The following is a 21,259-nucleotide window of genomic DNA, read 5'->3' on the forward strand; positions in this document are numbered from 1 at the left end:
GTTCCTGTTCACACTTAGGTTACAGCAGTCGTTTGCCAAAAAAATCATGATTATTTTATTAATCTGTTTATTATCAGTAGAGCATTCGCCGTACACGTCCCTCAGGTTTACAGAGAAACATAAAACAAACGTAAATTGAAACGACATATTTCATTTGTAGGAAAATACACAAAAATCTGACTTCCCTTATGTCACTGAGGTTGATAAACAATCTTAAACGGCTGATGCTAGGAATCCATGGCACAGAAGAATGAGTTTATTTCAAACATTTAATTCACTACATCCTGTATATACAAGACAGAGAGAGATATACAGTAGAGTACAGTTCAGTAAAATCCCATTAACAGTATAATTAAAAGTCAAATAATTATTAATCATAAATCAGATTATTCCGCTTGTTTTTATGTTTTTACTTAGTTCAAGCTTTACATGTTCTTGTTCTGTTGGCAGATCATTTTGCTTCTTTCTGGAAATAAATGCATAAAATTAGGACTCTTAAAAATGAAGCTTAAAATGAGACAAATGTGGCTAGAAAAAAGTTTGCTAATTTTATATTTGGTATATTGTAATCTTATAATAGGAAATACTACATAAATGTGACTATACTGAGCATATTTTCACTAAGACGCAAAAAAGTGCGTCATCATGATGTCAGTTCACCCGACAGTTTTAACGAAAGTTTCAGTTGTTTATTCTTGTTTATTTTAATGATGTATGTATTTATGTTTGCATAGTACAAATCGGACCAGATTGGTTTATTATAAACCGCTGTGTGTGTGTGTGTATAAACAGTAATAAACGGTAATGATGGTAGGTAACACGAGTTTTCCTCGCACACAGCGCTCATCAGCTGCATGAGTCACCTTGAAGCAGGTTCTTTACAGCCGGAGTGTTGCGCAGCCACTTCAGCTGTGTTAGCATTTTCACAAGCACACAATTACAGGAATCAGACCGACGAAGCAAAACCTTCCCCTCTCTTCATAAAGCCGTGCGCTTGTCCAGTCATCACCTCGCATTTATTATTATAGCTGATGTGCAAGAGCACTGAATTAACCTCTGCATGTTTATGTCCCACAGACACACACACACACACACACTGCAGATTAGTACAGCCAGGTTATATACTGTAGTGCGTATATAAATCTGTGTAGCACAGGGCCGGGTGAGACATCGACGTAATTTTGATTTTGTAGATTTTTGAACATTTTGATGATTCATAACTAGCCACAACATCATGATCATCTGTTTAAATGCTCTCCAGGATATATATGCCCCGCCCCGGGGGTGTGTCATATCCTACATTAGCAGCAACATGGTTCGTTGGTGTGTTTTTGGTGTCGTGTGTTCCCACACACTATTCCCTTTTTCCAAGCATCGTTTGGTTCAGGAAAAATGATTGGAGATTGTTTGTTTGTTTATTTATTTATTTATTTATTTATTTATTGGTTTATTTATGTAAGAGGGAGGAGTTTGTGTGAGATGGCGACTGGTTTGTTTTACTGACTTACTGGAATGTTTTAAGAGTAAGAGGACATGATTCTTTCTTTATACACTGTCAAGGCTTCTCCATCAGTAAGACTAAGTAAAAGTCTCTCCTTAATCTTTGGAGAACTTTATAAAAAAGTCTGAGACATTATAAGGCGAAGGTACTAAAACTGAAACAAACAGGAAAAGGTACCTGCGGAGATGCGTCAGAGCCCTGATCCCTCGTCTTCCTCGCTAATCTCTTCTTCTTCTTGTGCAGTGGCTTCGATTCTAGGATCATCTCTTCCAGCTCAAACGTGGGGTCACAGTTTAGTCTCCGTCTCTATGGCCGTAATAAAAAAGATTACGATTTATAAAAACAAAACTCGGCTAGAAGGTGCATGCACCCGAGAGAAAAGAGTCTTGTTATTATGTATGGAACTTTTTCACGGCCATCTGTTATGTACACACACTGCAGGCAATTTAAAGAAATATATTTGAATTCATCAATACTAATAAAACCCTTTCCTTTCACAATAAACAAAAAGGAAATGAAAATCAGAATCTTACCGGCATATAAGTAAGAACACAAGTAATGATGTTTGAATAGCATAAAATAAATCTGTTTGGAAACCTCTTCAAGTATAAATCATAACTATATGAGTGGAAGAATACAGAAATACTGAATATACTGTATATATAGGATAGTTTTATATATATATATATATATATATATACACACACACACACACACACACATATATATATATATATATATATATATATATATATATATATATATATATATATATATATATATATATATATAGGAGTACAAAATTGTTTATATATTGCACTTTAAATATATATGGGACACTTACATTAGGCATGAAGCCTGGTGGGACGTGTTTATTAAGCACAGCGTCCCAGTTTACGTCGGAGAGACATTCCGTGTCCTTCAGCTCAGAGAGAGACGAGAGGCGCTTCTGTGCATCGACACACAGCAGCTGAAACACAGTACACACTTATTTTATTTTTTTAAAGCACAAATTAATTCATTTATTTTTTTAAACATGACTTGTACAGTACAGCAAGGTCAAATTAATACAAACAAGAAACTTAAATCATCATAAACTAAACAAACACTACACAAATTTCCTACTGTACCTTATTCCATTTAATATCAGTCATATGAAACCACGTTATTTCTTTCAGGTTTTACCTTCCTCAACAGAGACTTCATCTCTACTGACCAAGCGGCCGGGAAGCAGGGATGGACTTTATGGAAGGACTGCAGGATCTCTGAGGTGGGCGTGCTGGCGCGCATTATATACGGCCTCTGTAAAATACGTCAGCGAGAAAGGTGGAGTGTGTTAAGCATTTTTTCTGTATTAACTTTAATACAGACAACAAATGAACCCTGGGTTAGGAGTGCACATACGCTATGATATATTTTATTCATATATAGCTGATAAATCAGTTCCTACAGGATTGTGCGATCGCAGAAATTAACACGAAATCAAGGAAACTTGCGGGTTTTCAAAATTATAGCAGATTTTCCACAGAGAGTGTTTGTGCCCTCTTCGATTCCCGTGCGTCAAACACGAGTACAGCTACAACACCTCATTTACCAACAAACATCACAGCGAAAGAGAATGCGAAACAATTACATCAATTCAAGTAGTTTTCCACAAAAAAAGCACACAAAGAAAACTCCACAAGTTGCATTGCAAATTTTGAAAAACGTCGCAGCGAAATCAAACATTTTTGATCCGCGAGGATCACAAAAATAATCTGGGAACTCCTGTACAGACTGAATACGTGATGAAATAGTCATTGTTCTTTTACTGTGATAATAATATGTCATTTCAGCAGACTATACTTATGTTTTTATTGAAGGTGTGACATTGGAAGACTCGTTAAGGATTGAAGATTAAGGATAAAGATGTGACATTCTGCATTAGCTCATCATATTCATTCCCAGGTAGCATCCGGATTTGGGCCACATCAGGCACTGCTGCTGGCCTTCTTTTGGCCCGGACATAATGGATATGAGCCTGAAGTGGCCTAAATGTAAAATAGCAAATATGGCCCAAATATCCCAAATCCCAAGTGGGCCGTTTTAGGCAGATATGTGGTGTTCATGGCAATGTGAATCTGGATGGGAACCTAAAGTGCCCCATGTGGTAAATAGTGAATATGGTAAAAATATCACAAAACAAATGTGGGCCACATTTGGCATAAAATGTGGCACATGCGGCATTGGTATGGCTTGCTTGTGGCCCAAATCTGGCAAACAGGAGCGGACCACCCACATGCCATCAATCCACATGGTATGTGGGCCACATGTGTGGGCTGGAAGTGTCAAGTGCGGGCCGGATCTGGGCTACAGCAATTTTGCTATCTGGGTTATTACTTCATTTCATTCAGGATTATTTCCTCATATTCAAGACTAATTTGATATGTTCAGGACTAGCTTCACATATTCAGGATTAATTCATCATATTCAGGACACTCCTAACTAGGATGACGTTATCACATTGCCACAGTATTATATTCAGAATGATCGCTGCAATAATACTAAACAAGCTCTAACTGATTCTGGATCTGCTGGAAGTGCGTCACATCACCTGTCCACGTAGCAGCTCGTAGGCTGTTATACCCAGAGACCACCAGTCCACTGCAAACGAGTAACCTGTATGTGTTCCCTCAAACGTCTGGAAAAGCTCTGGAGCTGCAGAATGACACAAACAAGAGAGACATGGTACGGTCAGGTCAGGTCAGGTCAGGTTAATGTTCTCTCCATGCCAGCTCATCCATCCACAGGATCACAGTGGTTTTGAAAAAAAAACAAAAAACAAACACATTATACAGACCTGGAGGTGTGTGTAGGTAAAATCAGACCTCATGAAATGTCTGAGCGAATATCTGACACACGCTATACTGTAAGCAAATATGTTCAGCTCAGTTCTTCTCCATTTCTGTTTTACTGTCTGCTCAGGACCAACGCTTGTATTCATTCATAAAATAAACCACAGCCCTGATCTCTCTCTCTCTCTCTCTCTCTCTCTCTCTCTCTGTCATCTCTGATCAAATCTCATATCCGTCACTCAGCATTATGAGATTGGACTCGAGGTCAATTACGCCTGTAATCCTGTTAGACTGTTTCCAATACCATACAGCAGAATACATCGATACACTATGCCTATTACAGCGAGCCAAAATAAACAATCTAGATATCAAATCTACTTCATTTTTTTAAAATGTTGTCTTCAGCCTGGGACACACTATCTGAATTTTAGATTGGTAATAGATTGGACATCCTAGAGTTTCCCACTTAGAAGATTTTCATGGCAACAAAAAAAAAAACTGTTCTAATACCTTATCGTTTCTATAGTAACAGCATGTTCACAGTTGTTGTCAATAATATCATTTGTAATGGAAATTGTTGTATTAAGTTACAAAAAAAAGCAAAATAGAAGCATTTGCACTAGTGCTGCTCTCAGACTTCTGGATCCCAGTGACTGTTGTTGTGAAGGAAACTTTATCTGTGTTTAAAATGTCTTTTACATTTTACATGTGAACGTGACACAAAATGACTGAGTGTGTGTGTGAGTGTGTGTGAGTGTGTGTGTGTGTCTGCGAGTGTGTGTGTGTCTGCGAGTGTGGGTGTGTGGGTGTAGGATCTCTCACCCATGTATGGCTTTGTTCCAGCGATGGACGTGGCTTTTAAATCGTCTTTGACGATAGCAGCGATGTTGAAGTCGGTCAGATGAGTGTGACCTGAGAGAACAGAGACACACACGACGCAATGGGCAATGTTAAACACACACACACTCACGGAGAAGCTCACCCACTCCTCATTTAGCCTTCATCAGCAGGTGGCTAGAATTAGCTCTGGAATAATATGATAATCTCGCTGTATGATAACTGTCCAATCCGATGTCATGGTTTTCATCATGGTGTAACAAACATCCTCCCACAACACACACGCGCTTTCTTCCAACGATATTGTACACGCTTGTCTGTTGCACCATAGGATTCTTTTAAAATGAATAATTGTTGTGGTTATTTTTCTGCTTTAGAATGTTATACTACTTATACGTATGTACGTACAGTATATACACTACGTTATAAACACGCTCCTTATTAATGAATGTGCTTATAAGCATTTATAAGCACGTTTGTCATTTGTATGTGTGTTATTTTTATTCATATCAGGGCAGAAGAGCTGAAAGCGGCTAAAGGACGTAATGGGGGAAGAAAAGGAGAACCAGTCACCTTGGGAAGGAACTAGAGCGACCCTGATTTATGCGAAAAATCAGGCCAGGTTTGTAAGTGTGGGGGGGAATAAAGCCTCTGAGACTGAGCGAGACGGAGAGAGAGAGAGAGAGAGAGAGACCCATATAAATATCTGTGTGTGTGTATGTGTGTGCAGGGCCGATTCAGAATTCAGAGCCTACGGGACAAACTACAGAGAGAGAGAAAAACAGAGAGAAAGAGGTTGAATTGAAAGAGAGGGCGCGAGAGAGAGAGAGAGCGAGAGAGAGAGAGAGAGAGCGAGAGAGAGCGAGACTCCTGAGTGGCTCAGACAGCCGAATGTTCCCCCTATGGTCAGAAGATTGATGGCTGTGGTGTTATAACGGAGGGTGGGGACCAGCAACGACTAAACGACTAAAGAGAAATGGGGATAAACATGGGGAAAGGCAAAGAAGTAGTGATAGTGTGACTAAAATAAGAATAAGGGTTTGGAGGAGCTCTGAGGAAGAACTAACCGTTTTAATAGCTGTGTTAATGAACGCTGACTAAACATCTGCTGCATGTACAAGCTGAAGGAAAGGAAGTTGGATGATAAATTTCTTATGATCTTTATGCCTCGTTGAAATGAGCACTGAGATGAGAGAGAGAGATGAACAGGGACCGAGCCAAGCTGTATCTAACATTATGAAGGGAATGCTTTATAAATACAGTAAGGTATTTTAGTGTCACGACTCACCGTGTTCATCCAGTAAGATGTTATCAGGCTTGATGTCTCTGTTCCAACAACAACAAAAAGAAAATGTCAGTTACAAAAAGTCACAAGGTGTTTGCAGCTGATAAATATAGCCTGGATGACCAGATTTCTTAGTTGCATGATAAGACGTTCATTCCCGAAGTGTTTAATTCCTCTTATACCACAGCGATTTGCCAAATTTAATTTGTTAATAAACAACATGTCATAATTATTATTATTTTTTACCTGTGTATAGCTGTACAGTTACATTTAATGTTCTGTGAAACGAGTTAGTTCCTGTTACACTCATGTTATCGCAGCTATAAACACTCGTTCCCTCTCTCTATTCTCTCTCTTTATTCTCTCTCTTTATTCTCTCTCTTGAAGTTAATAAGACAAAAAAAAAACCCCAGAAAACTGAGACACCACAAACTCCTCTGTCCTGAAGATGTCGGAAAACTTTAGAGGAAAAGTAACAGCTTTACCTCTAACTGCTCCAAAGCACTAACACTAGCGACTCCTTCCTTAACTGTTACATATAATAAACATCTCCTTACAGAAAACTTCACCACGTTAAGGATTGTCACTTATTCACGGAGCGTCCACTGTACACGTCACTGTGAATGATCTGTTTCTATAGAAACGATGTATCAGAATTAAGCGTGTTAATGTTAATATAAACCTGCAATGTGCAGCAAAATGAATCTGACCAATCAGAGTCCAGATTCGACAACGCTATGAAGTAAAAATAGATAAATTGTTGATTCGCAAAACACAGACTTCCATTTTAAGTGAATTTGTAGTAAGCTTTCTGTTTATTTCTCGATTAATCAGACGTAGTAGATAGAGTTATGGTTTGAAAAAAAAAACAGAAAAAAAAACAAGCGTAATTATATCCAGAAATTTTCTTTTCTTTACGTTGTGTGCTCGGGTTCCTCGTTTCTCAGTCAGCGAGTCGTTTGAGTACTTTATTGATTGCGGAATGGCGTGAACCCTGAAGGGCTGAAAGGGAACACTTATGCTGTCCAAATTCATCTCCGAGCTGGATGTTTTCCAACACACGCACTTTCAGCTTTGATTAGGATCTGGTGAAGAGAGCTGTTTGAAATATGAATGTGATAGTGGGTGAGGTTGGGGAAAGCGCTCCGTCCTCCTGAAGGCATGACGTAAACCCAGCTGAATAATGCACTGGGAACACCGTTATTTCCTCAGCGCCGCTGTCTGAAGAAGCCAAAACACTCGCCGCTATTGCTTTGTGCGTTTTTGGATACGGCCTTTTCATAATCAGTATGTTAATGTAGTGTTTGTGTGGACAGACTTTTCATCTGGCTCGGGTTTAAAAAAAAAGAAATAATTTGTCTGTACTGTGCTTTTTATTCCTCTCCTCTTTCCGCCTCATTTACCTTTTTCAGTCTCTTTATCGTTTTTCGATTTGTTGTTTTCCGTGTCTGTAATAAACCACAACACACACTGATTAATGGTGACACACACACACACACACACACACACACGCTCTTTATGGCTTTGTGGTGATTTCTCAAACTGATGGCAATAAATATAATAACAGAAATGAAGTGCTTTCTCACATTTCAACCTGTCCTGAAAAACTGAGATCCATAAAAAGGTCTTCATCATCAGGTGGACAAATTACAAGAGCATCAGATTAGATAATCTATGTCTATAATTTTGTTATTCAGAGGCGGAGCGACGCAGTCGGCTGCTCACATGAATCCACCAACAATCATGCAAGAAGAAAAAATCATGTTTCAGACCTGTGCTGAATTCTATAACGTGATAAAGTGCGTTCTTTGGGTCAGATTATATGATCAGATTATATGATGAAGATCCTCTAACGACAAAACAACTTCCTGCTTATGTCATCGATGACCTGGAAGTTAGTTTGTGCAGAAAACGGACTCACATAAACACACACGTTCTTCACAGTGAGCTTGAGGTAATAAGGAGTTTTTTTTGTTCATACGGATACTGATACTGATAACCAAGGTACTGCCCCCCTGCCGATAACCGATCAATCAACTTTAACATTGATACTGAATGAAAACATAACACTCAAAGTAAAATATCGCTGAACTTTATTACAAAAATAAACAGTACTGACTATGCTGTGAAAATATACTGTACTTTTTTTTTTTTACATGAAATAAATATATACATATTCATATATATTATGTATTAATAAATTAACTATTAATAAATTTTAAAGTGAATAAAAGATATACGTCCAAAATTAATCAAAAACCACTTCAAATAACATGACAAAATTAGTCAGTGAGAGTTTTTATTTCACCTCTAGAAGTCACTCAAGCGGGAAAAACTATAGCTGTGGATTTTTTTTCCTGAGTTCCAGCAATATTATCAGTGGTGATTAATCAGCAAAAGCAATCAATCAGTCGGCCTCTAACTCCATCGTCACTCCCGTATTTATAGCTAAAGACTGACAGGCAGACAGAACTCGGGTCACAGAACTCAGACAGGTCACAGTGTCATGGTATACATTCTAAGACGCTGATCTCAACTCATCCGCTGATCTCAACCGGAGAATTCCTTTAATGACGTGTGGTTTTTGTCTGTAACATCAATGTCGGCCTGAAAATTGTACAATGTAAAATAGGGGTAAAGTCTCAACGGGACATGTCGGAGTATTTATTTCTAATAACCAAAGTCATTATTGAAATATTATGACTTTGAGTTTGTTATTCAGACTCAATTAGCCTCAATTAATCCGCAGGACTAAAGATTTCAATTCAAGATCAGTTAAAGATTTCAATACGCATTACGTGGCATAATTATGAGATTTGCACACTTTAAAAGGCCAAATTTAAGACATGACCTCCTGAGCATGACACTTGCCAAGCCAAGTGTGAGGAAAAAAAGGGGTTTTGTAATTCTAAAATAAGTTTTAGACTAAATGATTTCGTTTGACATCAGGAGGAGAAGAAACCAATTTCACATGAAACACTTTAGTTATTAAGAGGGCAGTGACGAGCCATAACCCACTGCTGATGAATAAAATAGCACGACAGGTGATAGCATCAGGACACACACACACACACACACCCACACATACGCACTGCCCATCTTGCTCTCGTCTCTATTCTGCCTGTGTAAACCTGATACAGTGCTCTTCTCTCGCTCCACCGATCCGACAACCAATTACCTGCTTCTAATGACCTCATTACATCACGGATCCTGATCATGGATGATACCTAATACACACCTGATACATACACACACATGCACACGATACACACTTCTGTTACACACACCACATACGCTGAGAGAAAGGGAACAGATGGAGTGTGACACCCAACCCTCTCTGATACAGGTGTGTTTTCTCACAGAGAGGAAGGAGGACCGCTTGACTAGGCCAGCTTGACGTTGTACAAGTTTCAGCACGACGCTGCTGTCACAGACAAAAATCATAGTCTTGCTCACATTATCAGCGGCTGGTTTAGCGCGGTGGATGACAACATTGTGTCAGTGTGAGAAATTTCTGATCAGAATCTCAGTGTGTGAGCGCTGCTGCGACACTCGTATAAAATCCAGCAACATGTTTTCTCCCGGAATAACACTGACATGGTTACAGCGACGGCTCACTTCCTGCACGAGCCCAGACGGTGCTGATTGTAGGCAGAATGATGTGCATGACACTACACCAAGCTTTATCTTCCAGCTCCTCTGTCCCTGTTTAACTGCTCCACGTCCTCACGTGAGGGTCAGACAGCATTGTTTTGAGGCTTTTGTACCCTCATCCCCTGAGCAGCTCTGCCAAGATTCTGAAAAAGGTCAAATCTAGAAAATCTAGAAATGTGACGAGGCTAAAAGCCATCCTTATTAAAGGCATAATGAACATGAGACAGTGCTGATTCTCACAGCAGCTCCTTTCCTCCTGAGAAGCAGCTTCATCATTACACACAGTCTTGGGAAGCGTGTGGGGTGTGAAAATATACTGTCTGTCTGTCTGCATGTCTGCATGTCTCTGTGTTAGCTACTTATCTATCTATCTATCTATCTATCTATCTATCTATCTATCTGTCTGTCTGCCTGTCTGTCTGTCTGTCTGTCTGTCTGTATGTCTGCCAATTTAACTGCTTGTCTGTTGGCTAGTTATCTGGTTAGCTACCTTTCTTTCTAGCTGTCTGTCTGTCTGTTTATCTATCTATCTATCTAACTGTCTGTCTGTCTGTCTTATCTATCTATCTATCTAGACTGTTTATCTAACTGTTGGCTACTATCTGTTTATCTACCTTTCTATCTGTCTGTCTACCTGTTTATTTGTCTGTCTCTTGGCTAGTTATCTGGTTAACTACCTTTATGTCTACCTGTCTGTCTGTCTGTCTGCCGGTCAGTTTACACTCACTTAAACTGTCAAATAAATCTAAAAGAGAAACTCGTAAAGTCAACTCAAACACCTAAACTAAACTAAATCAATCTGCCTGCCTGTCTAGTTCTCTATGTCTGTTTGACTATCTGTCTGTCTACCCCCCTGTCTGTCTATCCCCTTGTCTTTCTGTCCTGTTATATAAAACCCGTCTGGTGTTTCTGAACTCAGAGAGATGAGGAGGTCAAACTGCTGCTGTGTTACAGAAAAACAAAACTTCGGATTAAACTGGAGATGGTGCTTGTGGTTTGATTTCTCATGATTCTGCATAAACGAAGCTTTCCCTTGTGATGGGAGAGTGAAGCACACACACACACACACACACACACACATACACACTGAAACGTGATCTCCTCCCGCCTGTGTTTCCGTCTCCCCAGTGAGGAAAAGGAGCGGCTTGAAGCAGCTGGGCTTCTTTCACATGTCATTACTTTAACCCTCTTCTTTTATTCCATTTTTAATAAGAGATGGGCAAATGTGGAGCGAATTTGGAGCAAAAAAAAAAAATGATGAAAAATTCTGTTTGTGAATGTAAAAAGAGAAATATGATGTCAATGACATCACTTATTCCCACCTCCTGATCCCTGAGCACTGCGAGGGCTTTGGGGCTCGAATCCCACCTGGATTATTTACACTGAGAGGACGGAAACACAGACGGGACGATTTTACAATAAACGTTTCTATAAAATCTACAGCTTCATTACAGAGTCGTTGCAAATACATTTCTAATTTCTAACTTCTCGCTAACTACAGTTCTAAGATGAATTGTCGACATCTTATCTTCATTAGTGTTAATTTCTGTCTAATAAATTGAGCAGCGGTCTTGTGTTAATAATTAAACAAACACACGAGGTGTTTTATCCCTTATTAATAAATACTACACAAATTTCAGCATTTAGAAGCGACACAATGTAAAGAAACATAAACCTGTAACCGAAACGTAAGTAATAAACAATCTATGTGTGTGTGATGAAGCCGAGTTACTGCTTCCACTATGAAGCTGATTATTTTCTATAACGTCCCAACGTGTTTTATTCCTCTTACACCACAGCAAAGATAACGTATTAGATCGAGCGCATTAATATAAACCTGTGATTTGCAGCTGCGCTACTGTCAGAGCTGCTGTTATAGACAATTAATCAACACCTTCTGATCAATCACAATCCAGAATTTGACAGCGCTGTGGGATAAATACGGTATAAATAATAGTCTTATAAAGGTTTATACACTAGCTGCCATTAAACAATTATATATCTTGCAAGAATTTTGCATTCAAGCTTAATACAGTAAAGTGGAAGTAAATTCTGAAAAAAAACCACACACACACACACACACACACAGATATATGGATATCACGTCCAAAGGTCCTCGGTACGTCCCCGAGAAGCTCAGGCTTTGCCATTATCTGGTGAGAATTTCCATGCAGTATATTTACATCCAGATGATGTGAGAATGACAGGGTCACATTTCAATCTTTCCCTTCTGCCAATTCTAATCAAGTGTGGAAACTTTCATTATTTCAAAATCAGAATCCATATCAGCACCTGCAATACCGCACTAATGCCAACACATCTGTACACTTTCACAATTTCAATGTCTTCCATCAATGCAAATGACTTCAGAAATGAGAGATGGAAACACCTCAGTTTATTTTTTTTCCTTTTTTGGGGGGGAAGTGTATCCAACATTGCCTCAGAGGGTGAAAGGTTATTTATTTGCTAGCTTGATGGATGTACTTCAGCTGAGACATAATATACTCTCAGTGTCAGTCGTTTTTTGGGGTTTCTCTCGACTGAAGATATTCTAAAAATCATTGTGTAAAATGATTGACTGGAATTAATCGAATTCCAAATGACTCATTGCTGCATTGTTGTGCATCTGTATAGTTTTTGTGTGACTGAATGACTGACTGAATCTCTGACTGACTGAATCGCTGACTGAATCACTGACTGACTGAATCACTGATTGAATCACTGACTGACCGACTAAATCACTGACTGACTGAATAACTGATTGAATCACTGAGTGACCGACTGAATCACTAACTGACTGAGTCACTGAGTGACTGAATGTCTAACTGAATCACTGCCTGACTGAATGACTGACTGACTGACTGAATCACTAACTGACTGAATCACTAACTGACTGACTGAATCTCTGACTGACTGAGTCACTGATTGACTGAATCACTGAATCATTGAGTGACTGAATCACTGAATCGCTGAATACCTGACTGACTGAATGACTGACTGACTGAGTCACTGATTGACTGAATCACTGAATCAGTGAGTGACTGAATCACTGACTGAATCATGGACTCACCGACTGATTGAATGACTGACTGAATCACTGACTGACTGAATGACTGACTGAATCACTGCCTGACTGAATGACTGACTGACTGACTGAATCACTAACTGACTGAATCACTAACTGACTGACTGAATCATTGACTGGCTGAGTCACTGATTGACTGAATCACTGAGTGACTGAATCACTGAGTCGCTGAATCCCTGACCGACTGAATCACTGACTGAATCATGGACTCACCGACTGATTGAATGACTGACTGAATCACTGACTGACTGAATGACTGACTGAATCACTGCCTGACTGAATGACTGACTGACTGACTGAATCACTAACTGACTGAATCACTAACTGACTGACTGAATCATTGACTGGCTGAGTCACTGATTGACTGCGTCACTGAGTGACTGAATCACTGAATAACTGACTGAATGACTGACTGGCTGAATGACTGACTAAATCACTGACTGAATCACTGAGTCACTGACTGACTGAGTGACTGACTGACTGACTGACTGACTGACTGAGTGACTGACTGAATAACTGACTGAATAACTGACTGAATCACTGACTGACTGAATCACTGAGTCACTGATTGACTGAGTCACTGATTGACTGAGTCACTGACTGACTGAATCATAGTTGAAATATGACTGTGTTAGAGTTGTTTGCGAATATAGGTGGAGGTGTATATGTTTAGCTGCAGGTAAGTTAGCTGAAATTGTGTTGTTTTATGTTGATGTACATCTGGCTTCAACTATAGTAACCTATTTAAAGGTTTGTAGGTGTAAACATGATGACACACTGTAGATTATGACACATATACAGGTGGATGCTAATGAGCTTTACCTGTGTATGATGTGTTTGTTGCGCAGGTAGTTCAGTGCCAAGGCAAGTTCGCAGATGTAAAGTTTCACAGTGCTCTCGGAAAAATGTACATTCTGTTGAAGATGATACCGCAGGTCTCCTCCTAACAGAAGATCAACCACCATGAACATGTCCTCCTCATCCTGAAAAGAGTACCTGATTTACACACAAAGAAAGAACAAAAAAGAGCAATTCTTATCCCCTGCTTGCATTCACTACTTAGCAGGCTGTCTCATTAGAGGTAAAACCAATATAATGTAAACATGAGCTGCGCAGGTAAGACTTCGACCCGAGCAAAACAGAAAGGATAAACGTTGATCGCGTCACACTTGGGGGTTTTTTCAGATGCGAAATGAAATTTGACTCCTTAACCTCCAGATTCGTCTGTCAAACCCACATGTGCATTCCCCTGGTGACGTAGCAGGTGTTCTCCACATAATGAAACACACAAGTGCATCAACTGCTGAACGGCATCAGTGTGCATTAGCGTGACATTTTCAAGCTCCTTCTTCTCATAAGGAGCTGAGCTTTAAAAGATTAAACATATAAAACAGGCAGAGTGGAACGTTGACAGGAAAATAAATCTTTAATGACAGTAACACACACACACACACACACACACACACACACACACACACACACAAATGACGAAGTCAAAATAAAAGTGTGTACATATTTTTAATGAAAGTAACACATGGTTAATGTGATGGATGAACAGGGATTTCATTCCAATTTACATGTTTATTTTTTTATTTTTCATAACATTCTTCTCGGGCGCACGGTGGCTTAGTGGTTAGCACGTTCGCCTCGCACCTGCAGGCTCCGGGGTTCGATTCCCGCCGGGGCCGTGTGTGCGGAGTTTGCATGTTCTCCCCGTGCTGCGGGGGTTTCCTCCGGGTACTCCGGTTTCCTCCCCCAGTCCAAAGACATGCATGGTAGGCTGATTGGTGTGTCTAAAGTGTCCGTAGTGAATGAATGTGTATGTATGAATGGGTGTGTGAGTGTGTATGTGATTGTGCCCTGCGGTGGACTGGCACCCTGTCCAGGGTGTACTCCGCCTTGTGCCCGATGCTCCCTGGGATTGGCTCCAGGTTCCCCCGTGACCCTGAAGAAGGAGTAAGCGGTAGAAGATGGATGGATGGATGGAACATTCTTCTCTCCTTACACTTGGATCAGTAAACGAAGAAAGAAATCTTTAATGTGTGGTCTACGATCTAGAGTTCCTGTGTTCCTAGGATTGTCACAGGAGTCCTAGGATTGTCCCAGGATTGAAGTTCCTCCCCCTTCCACTGCCACCCACCAAAGATTCCAGAGATTCATTTCCACTATCCCAAGCTTCCAGTTTTCCAAACCCACCACGATTCCAGAGATTCATTTCCAATATCCCAACGTTCCAGTTTTCCAAACCCACCATGATTCCAGAGATTCATTTCCAATATCCCAAGCTTCCAGTTTTCCAAACCCATCATGATTCCAGAGATTCATTTCCAATATCCCAAGGTTCCAGTTTTCCAAACCCACCAAGATTGCTGAGAATCACTTCCAATATCCCAAGCTTCCAGTTTTCCAAACCCATCATGATTCCAGAGATTCATTTCCAATATCCCAAGGTTCCAGTTTTCCAAACCCACCAAGATTGCTGAGAATCACTTCCAATATCCCAAGCTTCCAGTTTTCCAAACCCACCATGATTCCAAAGATTCATTTCCAATATCCCAACGTTCCAGTTTTCCAAACCCACCATGATTCCAGAGATTCACTACCAATATCCCAATGTTCCAGTTTTCCAAACCCACCAAGATTCCAGAGATTCATTTCCAATATCCCAATGTTCCAGTTTTCCAAACCCACCACGATTCCAGAGATTCACTTCCAATATCCCAAGCTTCCAGTTTTCCAAACCCACCACGATTCCAGAGATTCACTTCCAATATCCCAATGTTCCAGTTTTCCAAACCCACCACAATTCCAGAGATTAATTTCCAATATTCCAATAATTGGACCTGCTAACATGTTTCTCTTGTTGAGTCCATCCAAGCCATTTAAATGGGATCAATAAAAATCAGTTTAGCTGTGCTTTTAAATGGCTCAGCTCTGCTGAAAGTTCTTGCTATGATAAATTGAGGGCATGTTTGAGTTTACACAGTGGGCTGCAGTAAAGTGATTGCCTCGGGTTAATGCTGTCGGTGTGTTCTTTTGATTCATGTATTCACCTAAATACTGTGCCTTTGTTTATATTATATAGCTACTTTACTTTTACCTTGGTTTTACTGCTAATAATAATCATGAAAATTTTCATAATTAGAAGAATACATTTTTTTTTATTTTATTATTATTGCAGTTGTTGTTGCTGTTATTAGACAGAGAGAGACAAATGGAGATCAGGCTCTTCTGGGAACATAACAAGTGTGGTGTCATAGGTTCAAGGTTTCAAGGGGGAAAACCCCTGTTGCCTTTTTTTTTGTTTTCTTTTTATTTTGTTTACTGCGATTGGGGTGAATCCCAAGGTAATTTCCCCTCCATGACGTTTCGGGTAATTAGGAAACAGGTTGCAAGTCTGTACAGGGTCTGATGGATCCACCATTAATTACGCTTATTTTTTTATTCTCAATCTTCTCAATCAAACAGTCACAATGCTGCATTACAGAAATCTGTGTCGAGGCCAGTAATGAGTCAGCCAAGGCGACAGCAGAGAGGAAATGATTCCTCAGAACATTTGGAACAAACGTTCCTCCTCTGGTCAGCAGTGTGTGTTTAATATGGAGATGGAACGGTTGTGCATTAGTACATCAGCATCGAGAGCCAAACATAACCCGGGTTATAATATGATTTTACAGCTTTTAAAAACAAAACAAGGACTAATATCAGGTCACGGTAATGACATCATGATTAAATTTCCGCTGCTCGCTCCAAAATCGTCTCGTCATTTGAAATTCACTTGGGGGGAAAAAAGAGAAAAGAGCTCCAAGAATAAAAGGGGGAAATGAGAGGGAATATCCAGTGCATTATAAATATTAATAAACAAAAATGTCTGAGAAACAGAGTGTACGGTGACATCTTAGAGAGAGAGAGACAGAGAGAGAGAGACAGAGAGAGAGAGACAGAGAGAGAAAGAGAGAGAGAGACAGACAGAGAGAGAAAGAGACAGAGAGAGAGACAGACAGACAGAGCACGAGACAGACAGAGAGAGAGAGAGAGAGAGAGAGAGAGAGAGAGAAAGTGGAAACATGGGAAAACAATTACTATCACGTCTCTGCTTCAATCCTACCGGCACCTCACACACTCTCTCTGACCCTGTGAGGTCGAGTGTGTGTGTGTGTGTGTGTGTGTGAGAGAGAGAGAGAGAGAGAGAGAGAGAGAGAGCGACTATTTCTCATGGAGGAAAAGAAATATCATGGGTTTTACGAGCACCACATTCACGTGTGCGTGTAAACAGCGTACTATGACCTTATATTGGATTTAAACTGTTCACATGGATTTGATCCCAATAATCATGTAAGGAGAAAGAAAAAAGAGATGACAGGAACACTACGATCACACACATCTCAGTCTGAAGATGTTCTGTCAGTCCTCCTGAAAATTCCGAATGACAATAACAACGACAACGACAACGTACACATCAATTAAACACACGGAGTCGTAAAGAGACTGAATCCCACCGCATCATTATTTATCAGAACTGGACCTGTGCAAAATATCAGACATTGTTGGGTTTTTTTTTTTTACATGTAATATGCTCTCTAATATGTTCTTGAGGGCATATAAGAGGACGGGGTGGTGCGTCGGCACACACTGAGGGTGTAAAATTGATGCTGATTAGTGGATTGGCACTTTACCTGAGACGGAGATTTGCTGAGTTCATTTGGAGCAGGATGATGGATGACACTTCTGAGCCCAAATTCAAACTCATGCTGGAAAACCTGCTTATCTAAAGACGGAGATTTCCTTCCCCAAGCTAATATCACACAAATCGACCTGCGGACACACATCTAAACAGCCTCTGAGCAGCACGATTCTTGACCAAATAGGATTGTTATTTAGCTTTGGAATATTTATTAAAGTTTTACATTACTGTAACAGAGTGTAGAGTATATATTTATACCGCAAATGGCTAATAATAATAGCTAACTAGCATACAACGTCAATAATATCAGAGTGGAGTGTGTGAGATCACAGCAGGTCCTCCCAAAGTTCAAAAGAAACCAGAAATATTTTTGCCATGATGTAATTATATTATAGCGGATGTGTGTCAGTTAGTATCATTTTTATAATTACAAAGGTGCCGAGCTTAATAAATCCCGAATAAACACACACTAATTAAACTTAAGTCTTAATAAAAGAAATATAAAGAAAGCCGTGTCATGTAAGAGGTCTTTAAAGGAGTTAATGGCACCTTTTTCCAGACAGTTAACCCATATAAAAATGTCAAATATTCCCCATGGGTCTCTGTGATCTCTGCCTTATCAATTAATTTCTGATATTTTGATGTTTTATTACCATGTACATATACCTTGTACCGTCTGGGGTGGGCAATGTTTTGTCTACAAAATGTATTTAACACTGAAAAGGAGGACGAATATAAGAAAATCTGTAGAAAACTGTGATTCAGTACAAAAGATTAACATCTAACCTTCTAATTCCAATCATAGCTTGCAGTCGTTATAAATAAAATACACACGATACCGGTGATAGCTCAGAAAAGTGTCGTGCGACATCATTTATAATGATGCTGAAGTTATATCGATATATTGTAGCGCTACCATCCATGCTCGCTTTCAAGGCATCCTGCTACTTATAAAGAGCGAAACTAGAAACTGACTCCTAATATATATAAATATAAATGTATATATTATTGTGATATATCGCCAGTGCCGTGATGGTGAACCAAAGCCATGTGAGTTCATTAGAACATCTTGTGCTGCTAAGTGCATTAGCATCGACAGATCTTTCTTATACATTAGGCTGGAAAGCTCCTTCCCGTTCAACTAAAGAGGCCATTTTTCTCCGCTCGCCCAGACGATTCTGCTTATTGTCCTTAAACCCGTAATTGAAAGACCGACATCAATCAAGCGTGAGTGATTTAGACATTGCACTAGCGCAGCAAAGAATGATGTGCTGCTCTCCTCTCCATAGCTGTAAAACTCACCATTGGGTTTTAACGACTTTGCTGTCTTTTTTTTTTTTAAGTGAGGCTTCTGAATAAAGTCCAGACTCATCACATAGGAATCCAAAGAAAGAAGGTTAAGCTATAAACATAAATCACAGCTACAAAAAAGACTGAAGGCCCGTGCTTTTTATATAATCTGATCTGTTGAATTTTCTTATTTTGTTCAACACGTGTACATGTTTTTATCCATTAAGAACACACCGTTTGGATTTGTATCCTGTATCCTGTACGTGAGGCGTGTGATGAATCTCTGAGTTTAAAAAGCATTGAAGCAGTACTCACCAGAAGTTCACGAGGAATGGATGCTCCAGGTTCTGCATGATCTGAAGCTCTTTGAAGACGTTTCGCACTTCGTTTCGCTCCACACACTTGAGCTTGTTCATGTACTTCATGGCATACATCTTCTTAGTGTCCTTTTTCTGCACGATACACACCTGAAAAACCGAAAAAAAGAGCAGCTCTGCGTTCTAAATATGATTTCTAAAAACTATCGGTCAGGTTCGTTAGAGTGCATAAAGTCACTTTGAGCGTTGCAGCAGAACCGAATGAATTACTGATCAATGTTCGTCTTTACACTGTGATAATCAAGATGTTTCGATATAGAGGAAATGTGGTAGAAATGAACAGGTCCAGTTCTTTTTGAGTCTGATAATGATAATTAAATTCCCATTTTTATGTGTTAATGTACAGTCAGAATGTTCAGGCCAAGATGGATACGTAAAGATAAACCAGACATAATCCACACAAGAAGTCTTACCTTTCCAAAGCTGCCCTTTCCAATAGCTCTCAGTATCTGGAAGTGGTCAAAGTTGACTGCAAAGAAGAATTTAGAAAAAGATTTTTGTATGGTGAACACACACACACGCACACACACTATATTTTCATATTTTAATGTTTTCTTATCATTTCCTTGTGAGCTGTCTTTGTATATATTCCACAGCACTACTGAGTTCTGGATTGTGATTGGTCAGAAGGTGTTGATTAGTTTTCTATAACAGTGGCTCTGACAGTAGCACAGCTTTATATTATCACGCTCTTTCTGATACGTTATTGTTTCTATTGCAACAGCTCATTCACAGGGACGTGTACTGCAGATGCTCCATGTAAACGGATTTTAAAAATGCATCACGGTTGATATGGTGAAGTTGGACTTTTTTTATTTATATGTTTTATTTACACTGTATATATAGTTTATGAGTTTATACTACTAGTGATGTCTTGCCATTAAGAACCTGTGATAGATATACTTTTATTTATTGTCTACAGAAAATAATCGGAACGTCAAATAAGCAGCTTTGTATAATTGTTATTTAAAAAAAAACAGAAAAAGATATTGTGATACTAAGATATCTCAGAAAAGTATTATTATTGTGTCATAATGGATCACGATTTCAATAGTATATCATCATATCACCCAGCTTAACTAATAATACATTGCTTTATATTTTATATATGTATAAAATTATATATGTACCCTAAACTTATTGGAGTGATTAAAGCATTTTTTTAAATGTTAGCTGAACTACTTGTTAAGGTTAAACACGCTACTGTTTAATCAGCTTTATTTCTTTTATTTATTTATTTATTTATCCTCTATTTAACCAGAAAGATCCTATCCAAACCACTGTGTGAGTTTTACACGGAGATAACCACAAAAAACAATACTCATAGAAAACAATTAGTAAGAGTAAAATCAAGAAAAGCACTTACAAGACTGCTTTAACATAGTTTAAAAGCAAAAGATGTTTAAAAGTACTCAGAGGTGGAAATATCTCTAGTTTAACCACATTTGGAAGTGTTATTGAGTTCATCTACTTTTTGGCAAATGTACGGTTTAAATCAGTGATAAATTTCGATTTTTTTTTTGGATGTGAATTTATTTCTGAACGCTTTCGATTACAGAAGCTGTCGGTATAAACCAGTCGGAAAACTCAGCACTCTTCCAAACCCAGCTGTTATGACAGCTCAATTAATGAAAAAGACTTAAAGTGCTGAATTTCCTCTTTATAGTAAATCCATATTTTTCATATTCTTTTGGATTTATAGTTTGCCGTTT

At 39.1% G+C, this 21,259-nt stretch overlaps 1 protein-coding gene across 1 annotated transcript in view; it reads right to left on the reverse strand.

Annotated features, from left to right (window-relative positions):
• Positions 1-21,259, reverse strand: part of stk32a (serine/threonine kinase 32A) — a 29,314-nt gene that overhangs the window by 7,610 nt on the left and 445 nt on the right. The window contains exons 2-10 of the mRNA XM_053649617.1: positions 19,961-20,016; positions 19,486-19,637; positions 14,019-14,192; positions 6,461-6,498; positions 5,158-5,247; positions 4,095-4,198; positions 2,687-2,803; positions 2,346-2,471; positions 1,679-1,807 (exon numbers count right to left, since the gene is read on the reverse strand). Coding sequence (XP_053505592.1) covers positions 1,679-1,807; positions 2,346-2,471; positions 2,687-2,803; positions 4,095-4,198; positions 5,158-5,247; positions 6,461-6,498; positions 14,019-14,192; positions 19,486-19,637; positions 19,961-20,016 — 986 coding nt within the window. The remainder of the gene's footprint in view (positions 1-1,678; positions 1,808-2,345; positions 2,472-2,686; positions 2,804-4,094; positions 4,199-5,157; positions 5,248-6,460; positions 6,499-14,018; positions 14,193-19,485; positions 19,638-19,960; positions 20,017-21,259) is intronic.

Source organism: Ictalurus furcatus, chromosome 18 (genome assembly GCF_023375685.1).
Source record: "Ictalurus furcatus strain D&B chromosome 18, Billie_1.0, whole genome shotgun sequence".
NCBI lineage: Eukaryota > Metazoa > Chordata > Actinopteri > Siluriformes > Ictaluridae > Ictalurus > Ictalurus furcatus.